The sequence below is a fragment of the Kogia breviceps genome, chromosome 11 (genome assembly GCF_026419965.1).
Source record: "Kogia breviceps isolate mKogBre1 chromosome 11, mKogBre1 haplotype 1, whole genome shotgun sequence".
Lineage (NCBI taxonomy): Eukaryota > Metazoa > Chordata > Mammalia > Artiodactyla > Physeteridae > Kogia > Kogia breviceps.
In genome coordinates this window covers 93,194,865-93,207,203 of record NC_081320.1, presented here as the reverse complement: position 1 = coordinate 93,207,203, position 12,339 = coordinate 93,194,865, and the positions used below count along the sequence as shown (strand labels likewise).

The following is a 12,339-nucleotide window of genomic DNA, read 5'->3' as shown; positions in this document are numbered from 1 at the left end:
GAGAGAAAGAGCAGGGGGAAGGATGGGATATTTGATGTTCCAACACAGGTCTAAAATAAAGGAGAGAATACCTATCAGGATAGACTAACTGCTATTACAAATAGCCACAACATTTTTTGGGTGGCTTAACTCATTAAGACTTATTTCTCCCTCACATCACAATGCAATGCAGACAGCCACTGAGGAACCCGGACTTCCCTCCATCTAGTGGTGCCTCCATCTTTCAGAACCTTGGAGTTCTACCATGAATCCTCTACATATGGCCAGATGGGGAAAGAAAGTGCAGAGAAGGTCATGTTCATGGTTTCAGCTTCTGGAGCCAATGCTGTCAGTGGCTCACTAAACTTCTACCCACATCCCATTGGCCAGACTCCATCACATGGTACCTACCTAAGGGCACATTACGGGGGGACATGTCATTCAGCTGCGTGTGCAGAAGGAAAGGAAATGGGATTGGTGGAGCCACTGCACTGCCTCTGCCCCAGATGGGTACAGAGTGTTCTTTAGAAGATATCAGGATGAGTATGCTGACTGCCTAAGGCGGTCAAGGACAGGGAAAGGGACAGTTCCCCAAAGGTTAAATGCTAAAATAGGGCATACAATAAAATAGGCAGCTGCTGTAGTGAACAATACTTGTGTATGTTTGAAATATATTTTGCTTAAAATTATTGCACTAAAGAGCTGTAGGTTCATATAATAAAACAACAAAATAGAAAATCATAAGGACATTATAACTGAAAGTAATCTAGATTCATTCACTCATTTGTTCTGCACGGATTTAGCAAATGTGTATTGAGTGCATACCATACACCAGTCATTGTGCTTGTAGCACAAAGACAAAATGAGCAAAATAGACATGATTCCTGACCTAGTTCATCTTACAGCCTAGAGGGAATACAGACAACAAAATATGTAACTTCAAGGGAACGTGATTATTTACCCCTATCTCTAATTTTGTTGCAATCACAATAACAAATGACAACTCTCTTAAGTTTACACATGCAAAGTCGAGCAGACATTTTTATCTCCCGAGAGGTTACAATCTTCTGAGTCACATAAACTTCCCTGCTCACTAAAGGAAAGGTTTTTTCCAGAAATTTCTGTAGGTTTTTGAGGTGTGAAAGAAAGAAAGAAACAAACATGGGCATACAATTAAAAGCAGAAAAAACACTTTTAGCAAAAGCAATGATATAAAGCAGATGGAGAGAATGAACACTCCTTCTGAACCCCTACCTAGAGGGCCAATTTTAAAGGATGACAGCTTGAGCCAAGGACCTGGTCAGTAAAATCTGGGAGAAAGTATTTCATACAGTGCTAAAGAAGGAACCAAGAGGAAAATAAGGAGGATGATACACCAGATGGCACCCAAAGAAAAGGTAACACACATATAATTGACTCCTTATCACTCCTCTGCTTACCATTGTCCATATATATTCCTCAAACCATGAAGTACTCACTTAAAAACAATTCAAAATACTATGGGATACAGGATGTAATCAGCCCCAGGGCTCACACACAGAAATCTATACAGAGTTGCAGACTTTAAATTAGTCTCAGGATAGACAGAGCAATCACCACCTTAAGACAGAAGCAGTGCCACACCCTGGCCAGGGACAGCCTTGGACACTTCATCTAGGGTTAACTTTTGCCTGAGGCAAAGGAGAGACAGAACTGGACAGTCATCATAGCAAGTAGAACATGGGACCCTCTCCTCTCTCCCCTCTTCCAACAACAACAACAACAATAACAATACGTAGCATTGATTGAGAGCTTACTATGTGCCAAGCATACTTGCCTGCATGAACTCACAACGCAATGAGATAGATACTATTTACCCACAACTTACATATGAAGAAACTGACTCCTGGAAAAGTTAAGTAACTTACTTGAAGTTATCCAGAACCAAAATATTGAAGTAGAATTCAAACTACAGTAGTTGGCTTCTTGAGTCTGCTCTTTTGATGACTGTATTCTTCCTCTGGTGACACTGTATTTCCTCAGTGTGAAAGAAGGCAGGATGGGGTAAGAAATAATAGACAAAACGATTAGCAAACAATATTTTGTAATGAAAATAAAAATTGGGTTTTCTAATATAGATATCTGATTGGCCTATTTCTTACTTTGTTATCCTTCTAATTGCCAAAATGTCAAAAAGAGTAGCTGCATGTTCCTTAGTTTACTTTTAGTCCTTTCTTCCCCATGCCTCAGAGACTTAATATGTTCTCTGCCTTCTGTTTCAAGGGGACCATGGGGCAGTGGGGGGGGGGGGATTCTCAGGGCATTTATTTTCCCTGGTGATTACTAAAGCAGTAAGCCTCTTATCCTGGCAGGGGGAGGGGATGGAAAGGAGATTCAAAATATTGCATATTGATATTTCAAACTTTTGGCACTGTATCTCAAAGTCCTGACAACATTTTATGTTAATTATCCTTTTGAATGAAGGCAAGTTAAGCAAAGAAGAGCAGCCTGCTTACTCTGTAGTCTGGAGTAGGGCGGAATAGGACAGGTAGGACAGAACACAGCATCCCATGCAAATATGTTGTAAATGTTTGTGCACAGGATTTGATCTTGGGATGGACAGAGGATAAAAAAATTATTCCGTGTCAAGCCCTGAGCTACTTTCATTGAGCTCCTCTCAGACACGAGTAATGAACTCTTCAGATACTCCTCACAGAGATCCCTGAAGTCCAGTTTATAACCAGGCCAATAACTCACTTTTGATCTCTGAAGCCACTTGTTCGATTCTCTGGGCTTCAGGGCCAAAATGAGTTGTTTATTATTTATAGCAAGTATAAAAAAGGTCATCACAAGCTGTGGTCAGTTCCAAGGATGGCAAAAAAAATTTTTTTTTTCTTTTTTTGCAGTACGCGGGCCTCTCACTGCTGTGGCCTCTCCTGTTGCGGACCACAGGCTCTGGACGCGCAGGCTCAGCGGCCATGGTTCACAGGCCCAGCCGCTCCGCGGCATGTGGGATCTTCCCGGACCGGGTCACGAACCCGCATCCCCTGCATCGGCAGGTGAACTCTCAACCATTGCGCCACCAGAGAAGCCTCAATGGCAAAATTTTTTACAAGATTTATGCACATCAAATATATACAGATGGTCATTTTAAAGCCACTTTTTCCATCAATACTTATTAACCATCTAATCTGATAAATCACTGTATTTGGAGGCTGTGGGGTACACAGAGGCCTTCAGAAAGCAAACATGAACTGGAGACTCTGCAATTTAAGCAGAATCATCTATCAAAAAAATTTTTTATAATATATATCAGTCCTCATGTAACCTGGGGCCGATCTGCTAACTTCTCTGGAACACCAGTTTTCTTACCTTATGCAACACGATTTTATTCATTCAACCAACAGTAGAGCCGGGTTAAAGACTGGTCCTGAAATCCCATAGACCCTGGATAGATTGCTGGCGCTGGTATTTGGGCCTCAGTTTCTCATTTGTTGCAATGGGGATGTTAGTGAATCCCCTACAGAGGCAGGGAGATTAAGTCATTTACTTAAACATCAAACTGTAGTGCCTAGCAACTTGTAAGTGGTCAATACTTGTTGAATGTTTTCATTTTCGTTACTGCTGATGGAAACCATTTTATACCAGTGCTGTTAAAAAGGTCCAGAATACAAAATTATGTAGAACACAAGTCAATCCTCAAGGCATTCACTTTGTAAAGAGGAAGAAAGTCAACAGAGATGTGTAATAAAATGGGATGAGAGCACTAAGAGTTTGTACCAGCTGCCAAGGGGGCACAAAGAGGAAGCACCCAGTTTTCCCTGGGTAAAGAGAGTAGGCTCCACCGAGAAGCTACTGGAGCCCAGTCTTGAAAGTAGAATTAGATGTCTAAGAACTCTTCAGGACTTAACGTTATAAGCTTTTTAAACTGTTGATCAAAAATTTCACTTGTGTGAAAGTCATCTTTCAGCATCCCATATCCAGAGCACATTCATTAACTTTCCATCCAGGAATGCAATCATTAATTACTGCTGGACACCCTTCTCCTACGAAACCAAACAGAAATCCCTTAGCAATGGCAGTTCTGGGGGTTGGAAAACAAGATTATGTCCCACCGTCAACATTCGTGATGTGCCCCCGTCACAGACAGATCATTGCAGGCCAAACTCAGGCCCAGTCAGGGAGGGGGTTGGTTAAGGCTCCGACTTTTCATTCGCGTTTAACACCGCGCTCCTTTTAAACCAGGCGCCAGCACTGGGTCAGCAGCTCCACACAGGTCAAAGGAGATGAACCGAACACCGCAGGCACGATTTCAAAGGGATCGGTGCGCGGCAGGAAACAGTCTGTGCGCCGAGGACCAGCCCAGGGGCCCTGAGGAACCCAGGCTCAGGGGTCCTCAGCGGGGCCCTGGGTGCCCGCCTCTGACAACGTCGTTCCCCGCCCCGGGCCGAGCAAAAGGCTCGGGGTGCGCTGGGGAACAGAGAACGCGGGTGGATGGCGCGCCCAGTCACGATCGGTAGGCGAAGCTGCTGGGTGGAAGCGGGCCGAGCCGCCGTACGGAAGCGCCCCGCCCCTCGCGCGCTCCCGGCCGGCGCTCACACCTAGCTCCCGGGGGCGGCGCGCGCTCCGGTGTGCGGGGGGCAGGGCGGGGCGGGGCGGGGCGGCGCGGAGCGCGCGCTGGAGACCCGCCCCTGCTCCCCTCCCCCTCCGGCGGAGATTGACGAGCCCTGGGCATCCGCCCCAACCAATGAGCGCGTCCGGGGGCGGGCCCTGGAGCCAGCTGCTTTGGCTACTTAGAGTCGTCGGCTGGGCTGTAGGAAACGAGAACGGAGTCGAGACTGCCCAGGTGGAGCCGGCGCCCCTGCCAACGCGGACCGGCAGGCGCACGGGCATCGCGGCGGGGACCGCACCGCACGGATCCGCGCGGGGCAGAGCCGAGCCGCAGCCCCACGCGCCGCCCAGGACACGCTCGTCACCACCACCTCCGCAGCACCCATGGGGACCAGGAGACTTTAAAGGAGTTTGGGGTTTCGGGAGCAGGGAAATCACGGGTACGAAGAGGCAGCTTTCTTTGCCTTGGAAACGTGTTTTCTTCGTCCGATTGTTTGGACCCTGTGCCGGGTAGGAGGGAGAGGGGACTTCTGGCTGAAAGTGGGCCTCGCCACACAACCCGCACCCACACGGGCACACACACACCGCACTGGCTTCCCCCATCCTCCCCTTGCCTCTTTGTTAGGTTATTTTAGACAGAGCAGCCTCGCCCTGGCGCAGCCAGATTGGCTCTGCTGGGGAGAAGGCGAGAGAACTAAGGGGCAGAGTGCACCTGCCTGTGTGGGCAAGTGTGCCCGGGTGCGTGGGTGTACGTGCACCGGCGAGCGTGCCAGCGTGGGGTTGGAATCGTGTACGAAGGTGCGGGTCTGAGTGTGTCGTCGCGAAGGTTTGTCATTGTACGTGACATCAGCACACCGGTGTACCAGCCTGTCAGTGTCTGGACTCCAAGTGTGCAAAATGTTGCTGGTGTCAAGTGGGTGCCCGTGAGCGTGTCCGATGGTCGTTGCGCGAGGCGCTGTCGGGGAGGAGCAGGGACCCAGGGTAAAACCGAGAGCTGGGCTGGGGAGGGGGGCGGCTGAAAATGTGAGCGCCGCGCGCTCCGAGCTCGGCGGCCTGGGGCGCTCCTCCTTTCCTCCAACCCACCCCTCCGTCCCTTCCTGGGTGTCCCGACTCCCACGCTGCCACACCCCGCGCTGTCCTTCCCACTGGGACCCCGCACGCCCTCCCGCGCTCCCGCCTCGTCTCTTGTGGGCGTTGGGCCGGGTTCCCGTACGAGGTCCGAGGCTGCGTGGTGGCGTCCGCTCGCGCCCGCCGGACTGCCGGCTCCCGTACCGGTCCTGGCCCCGGGGAGGCGGTTGACTCGAGTACAGGCGCGGGGGGCGGCCAGGTCCCGGGGGCACTGCGCGTCCTGGGGAGGGGCAGCGCGGCTCTGATCGTGTCTCTGCGTCTCCTCTGTGCTCCCGCAGATCCCCGCTTCTGGCCCCGGCCTCGCCGCCTCATTGATGGGCAACCAACTGGACCGCATCACCCACCTTAGCTACAGCGAGTTGCCCACCGGGGACCCGTCGGGGATCGAGAAGGACGAGCTGCGGGTCGGGGTCGCCTACTTCTTCTCGGATGAGGAGGAGGACCTGGACGAACGAGGCCAGCCCGACAAGTTTGGCGTGAAGGCCTCCCCGGGCCGCGCTCCCTGCCCGGAGAGCCCTAGCCGTCGCCGCCACCACCACCTGCTGCACCAGCTGGTCCTCAACGAAACTCACTTCTCCGCCTTTCGGGGCCAGGAATGCATCTTTTCCAAAATGAGCGGCGGCCCTCAGGGCGCCGACCTGAGCGTCTACGCGGTCACGGCGCTGCCCGCGCTCTGCGAGCCCGGCGACCTGCTGGAGCTGTTGTGCCTGCAGCCCGCGCCAGAGCCGCCCGCGCCCGCCCCGCACTGGGCCGTCTACGTGGGCGGCGGGCAGATCATCCACCTGCACCAAGGCGAGATCCGCCAGGACAGCCTGTACGAGGCGGGCGCGGCCAACGTGGGCCGGGTGGTGAATAGCTGGTACCGCTACCGCCCGCTGGTGGCCGAGCTGGTGGTGCAGAACGCCTGCGGCCACCTGGGCCTCAAGAGCGAGGAGATCTGCTGGACGAACTCGGAGAGCTTCGCCGCTTGGTGCCGCTTCGGCAAGCGGGAGTTCAAGGCGGGAGGGGAGGTGCCGGCCGGCACGCAGTCCCCGCAGCAGCAGTACTATCTCAAGGCGCACCTGGGTGAGAACAAGGTGCACACGGCCAGGTTTCACAGCCTGGAAGACCTCATCCGCGAGAAGCGCCGCATCGACGCCAGCGGCCGCCTGCGTGTCCTCCAGGAGCTCGCCGACCTTGTGGACGACAAGGAGTAGCCTGGGGGGAGCCGCCCGCCCCTCCAGTCTCCCCGCGCCCCGCTCCCTCCCCCGCACGCGGGCTTCCAGGCCGGCGATTCAGCACCCCCCGACCCCCTTGAGTGGCCGCCGGCAGCGGCCAGCGCCCGGGCTGCAGCCTCGCATCTTTCTGGCAAGTGGCAGGTAGTCCCAGGAACTGGCCCCGGGACTGAAGGGGCCGCGCCCGCCCGGCCGAGACCCCCACGCTGGGAGACCCAGCGTGCGCTTGCCCCTTGAGTCGTAAGTGGGGAGAGGAGAACGGGCCGAGGGGAGCAGGGACAAGGCCTCCCCCCAAGAGTCACTGGTCTAGTGACCAAAACCCGACCTGCTAGAAAGGGACAGTCACCGCCCCAAACGCGCACACACAGACCGGTGGGAGGTGAGAATTGATCCTTTCAGGGCACAGTTCAGCTCCAGTATGGATGTGTCCCCAGACTAAAGGATTTCCAAGAAATCGAGCCTGTCCCTCATGCACTTGTGAATAATTCCACTAGAGAGCAAGCACTTCGGGACTCCGGGTTATCCCGAGGCTGCCCGGGACTTTTTCAGCTCTTCAGTCCCTGGTCTCCTGACATTGTATCCCAGGCTCCGGGCTAAGCTAGAGACAGTGTTTGCTTCCCGTTCTTTCCACCGAGGGAAGCGAACGCCACTCCCCACCGGCATTTGCCTGTGAGTCTCCCTTGCTGGCAGAAGGGATGCCTTCCCGGTCCCCGGAGGATAAGGGCGCAGCGAATTGGATGAGGAGAGCCGGCCCCGCCCCCATGGCCAGGAGAAGGCTCGCCAGGTGTCCGCGAACTTGAATCTGTGAAAAGGGCGCTTGTTCTCAACCCTAGATGGCTCCCTCCTTGGGCTGCGTTTCAAAAATAACCACAGTTTTAAAGGGTTTGGAGGAGACGGAGGGGAAAGACATGGCAACATTCCAGAAACCAGCGTTATTACAGCACCATAGCCAGTGTATTTAGTTTGGCTTTTCCTAACACAGAAATCTCAGAAGGTGGGAAAGTGGAAATAAAGTCTTAAAATCGAGAGAGCAGTTGTCCAAATATGTCAACAAAGCCTATCGTGTTGATGTTTTTTTATTGACCATTTTAGCAACATGCTAATAAAATTTCAAATTGAAATTTTTATTTTCATGGCTTTAATCCATGATAGTTTAAATACTGGGGGCCATTAAGAGTGGATTTAGCTAAGAGCTTAGCTAACCTTGCCTTTTCACTCTATTTTTCTCAAACCTTATGAGAATTCTGTTTTTGAATATTGTAGTTAATTTTTTGGCTTTAACGGCAGCCCTAGTAATGGTGGAGTTGTTAATCCATGTGTATATTGTGCTGAATTTCCGTCAGTTAAGGGGTTTACTGCTTCGGTGGAAATTGTTAGCAGGTTCCATGATGTTAATTTCTCGATGTTGTATACCACTACCATTCCACAATCGCATTTCTATTTTTCTTCCTCTCCCCCTAATCTTCTTAAAAAACGAATGTAGAATTGGTGGCTTTTTCCCCCTTCTCTTTAGCCAGCCCCACAATGCATTCCTGAAAACCGGAAAGAACTTCTAGGATCAGGATGATCGTATGGTTTTCAAAAAATTAAGGCTGTTTGAAACCCCTTCCTTGGGTAAGGACTTACCAACTTCTCTCCTGTGCTGCAGCCCCAGCCTGATTAACTGTTACTTGATTCAGTGTGGGTCAGACCCACCTCCAGCATCTACGTCCCATCCCTTCCAGGGGAATTTGTCAGATAACGGTGTTTAGCTAATTGTTGCAAGCAGTCGCCTACTGACAGTTGTGATTTAGTTGGACAGCAAATATTATGGCCAAAGCCAGTTTCTTGGCATTTCAAAAATAATGCAATAAAAACTAGTCGAGGTTAGCTGCGACTGGAAATGCCTTTCTTTTGTTTGTTTTCATGGTAAAATGATTCATCTCTGTTTTGTTTTTTGGTTTTCAGCCTGGATTCATTCCCTGATCTTGACTCAAAAGGTCAGCTCAATGAACTATGAACTAGAGTATTTTTCTTAAGCCTACTGAGTGATTTATTTTTTAAAAAATGTTTAAATGCCTACGCTTTTCTTTCAGCACATACAACAGCAAAACTTTTGTAATAACGAACTTAACATCTGCATGTATGGAGAACTGGAAATCATTTATTTCCCTAACTTATTCCCCTTTCAAACAACAGATGTCGGATCCTAAACCGAAATTCTTTATTGTATCTACACAGCCCACATTCTTTACTGTGTCCTCCTACTGTATCTTGGCTCTCTGCCGTATTAAATACCATCCTAAGCATTTGTTCGAACAGGACTCCTTCTTGACATTTTGTCTTCTACCTGTCACTCAGAGGGTGGGACTTTAGCAAAAGAAATGAATGGTCTCTCACAGCTGAGATTTATTTCCTCTGATGGCACATAATCTGATTTTGCTCTTCCTAAGAGGGTCACTATAACAGAGGCTTAGCTTGATAACTTGCTGAGACTAGATTAGCAATAAAAATAAGAGTTTGTCAGCCAAAGTAGCACTCATGACTATATTGGTCTATTGAGGATTGGGTTGCTGATGATACTTCTACAAATTCACGATAGAAAAACACTAGTTACAAAGGGAACTTGAAAGGTCTGTATATTCCTTATATTACTCCTGAAATATTTGTTATCTGTTGGTCCATGTTAATAATAACCAGTGGCAGAATAATTCTAATTGTAGTACGCATGAGGAGGCTATTATCAAGATATTGTCTAATAGTTTTATGCTGGAAAACGTGTCTGTTTTTAGGACGTTCTCAATGGGAATAACAGCAAGAAGGTGGAAGGTCTCTTGGAAGATGGTACCAGTAGACTTGATTTTTATTATGAGCAGATATAATATCTCGATGTTATCAGAGTTATAGAAACTAAGCCAAAAGCCTCCTGACGTTTTAATAGAAGTCAGGGATTTAGTCTGGGTTTTCGTTATCCTCAAGAGAACAGAGCTTCATAGTAACTTCCATGATGTTGAGTGTGGCCTAGCTGGTGGTCGGTCCCGTCAGTGATGTGGTGTAGAAGAAAACTATCCATATTACCCCCCCCCATTCTTTCTCACTTTCAGAAGGTGATTCTGAAAAGCAAACTACTAAAAAACGATGAATATTTTTACTTCAAGGAGTGCTTTGCTACACATTTGGTAATTAAGAAAAAAAAGGAGGTGGAATGGGGAGAAGGGAGGTTAGGCTTACTTTAAACAAAACCAGTCCTGAAACACTGTTATTCTCAAAGTATATCTTTGTATATATAAAAAAAAAATTCTGTAGAAGTTACATGTATTGCATTTCTTTTTTAAAAAATTAAAAGTATATTAATGAGCCAAATAGATATAAAGTTCCTCAGTATTTAAAAATTTAAATGCCTCTCATGACTGTATTTTATTAAATGAAGCAGTACCATCAAGTCACTGAAAGTTATAAAACACTTGTGCCAGATTAGAACATCAAACACAGAAGCAGCTGTAAGTTCAATGATGTTACCTGGTTTTACTAGACTTTCAGAATCTTGATGTTTATCTTCCTCTTTGTGTCATGTTTCTGTGGTGAACACTTTTGTTTGAATAATATTTTTTTTTCCAGAAAGGCATGCTATTGGTGTTTACAAAAGAATTACCCGAGTAATCCGTTTATCCTAACAGTTTTCGAACATTACCTTATTGATTATGTTGTGTGTGTGCTTTCAACACCCCTAAGAATCCAGTGTCTTTGGCATCTAATAAATGGAGTGGGGTCAAATTTCAGTGAAATTAATACTAACTGTACAAGCATAACAGAGCTACCTGATTTACTTTTATCTACATGTCTATTTTTAAATCATTCTGCTTTCTCGTTTTTAGACAAATGAAGAGAATCTAGTTAGGTGGGCCTTTTAGAGATGATTTGCCACGTGCATAAAAGGTCTGCAAGTGAAAAACACAGGCTTTCAGATTTCTGGAAACATTAAGAACTGTGTTTAGAAAATGGTTGTCTGAGATCCAGCTCAATATTTTTGCTGACAATTACTAGCTATTAGCAGAATATATATATCTGTGTGTGTCTGTGTTTATATACACACACATATTTATAATCCGTACACATGTATATGTATGTATACACATACATACATACAATAATTTACACAGGGCATATATGCAAATGTTCATGTGTACACATATATAAAAATACATTTCTACCTATAGCTAATAATTGTGATTTCATTCATATATATATATATATATATATATATACACATACATACTTGCAAACTATTTGAAAATAAAATGGAGAGTGACTTTAGATCTACAAAAACAGGAGGAAACTTTCTAGGGTGCAAAATAGCTAATGAGTAACTGGGACAGCAAGGCAGCTCTGCCTAAAACAAAGCAAAAACAAAAAGAAGAAAATGTGGGAGTTGCAGTTAGTTTTAGTCTCACTGTTAGAAGACTATGTTCCTTGTTTCTCTAAAATCGACAAAAGATTCAAAGGAAAGCTGTAACGATTAGAAAGTAATTGCAAAAGAAGACACAAGATGAAGTGGAGAGGTTATGAGATGATAAAATAAGCTAATAAGTTTTTCAACAGGGGATACCTGTTCTCCATTCGAACTGAAGACAGAAAAGCTAAGATCTTATTTTCCAACCATTTCATAATTTATAAAATCTCTGATTTCATAACTCATAGGTTGTATGTTTACCTCATCTGAACTTGCAGTATAAGAGATTTAAGCATTTGAATACGTTAGGGAAAAGGAAGAACAGTCTCTTCTGCCCTTTACTGGAGGTGAGTTGTGTGATTATTGCATTCACTGGCGGCAGCACCCAGATGAAGAGTTCCCCATACTGTGGGCTTGGCACATAGTAGGTGCTCAATAAATATAAGACTGTGGCATTTCTCTACTTTACGTGGTTCTCAGTGATACTTGATCACTAGGAAAACCAGAAATCCCACCACCTGGCTTGTCTGTAAGGGAAACTTAAATTTCTTTCACAGAAATTGGAGGGGTTTCCCACATCGGAAGGCTCACAGAAATATAATTTATGAAGCTTAAGGCTGATTTCAGTTAAAGGGTATTCTGCATGTTCTGTTTGCTTCTAGGGAAAACAAAAACAAAAAAAATGACTATCAAAGAGTCCAAAGAGAAAATGTTCTCTTATCATTTGCTTGGAAAGGGGAAAGCGAAATAATAAGTCTGACAAAAACTTCCACAACTTCATCTCTCATTTACCTCAAGGAGAGATTTTTCTCACATGAAATTACAAGATTATTCCTTCAGAAGGAAGCTTATTATTGAAGCTCTTGCTAAAAATCTTCTTCAGATGTGCAGGGGGAAACCTATTAGATTGTTACCTTAACTCTCTGGGAAAATTAGATTTGATGGAGTTTGGTCATGGGTATTTTTCTAAATAATTATTACTCATATATTAACATTTCC

The 12,339-nt window shown here is 46.9% G+C and overlaps 1 protein-coding gene across 2 annotated transcripts; it reads left to right on the top strand.

Annotated features, from left to right (window-relative positions):
• Positions 1 to 4,690: 4,690 nt before the first annotated feature.
• LRATD1 (LRAT domain containing 1) lies at positions 4,691 to 9,209 on the top strand. Of its 2 annotated transcripts, none has more exons than XM_059079023.2 (2): positions 4,691 to 5,009; positions 5,976 to 9,209. In XM_059079023.2, the coding sequence occupies exon 2, from the start codon at positions 6,012 to 6,014 to the stop codon at positions 6,891 to 6,893; it is 882 nt and encodes a 293-aa protein (XP_058935006.1). In that variant the 5' UTR covers positions 4,691 to 5,009; positions 5,976 to 6,011; the 3' UTR covers positions 6,894 to 9,209. The 2 variants fall into 2 exon arrangements, with proteins under 2 accessions (XP_058935006.1, XP_058935005.1); XM_059079022.2 differs by having other exon boundaries at positions 4,754 to 5,079.
• Positions 9,210 to 12,339: the final 3,130 nt, after the last annotated feature.

Excerpts from the sequence above, each read along its gene's own strand:
- LRATD1 (XM_059079023.2), top strand. The coding sequence starts at position 6,012 with ATGGGCAACCAACTGGACCGCATCACCCACCTTAGCTACAGCGAGTTG.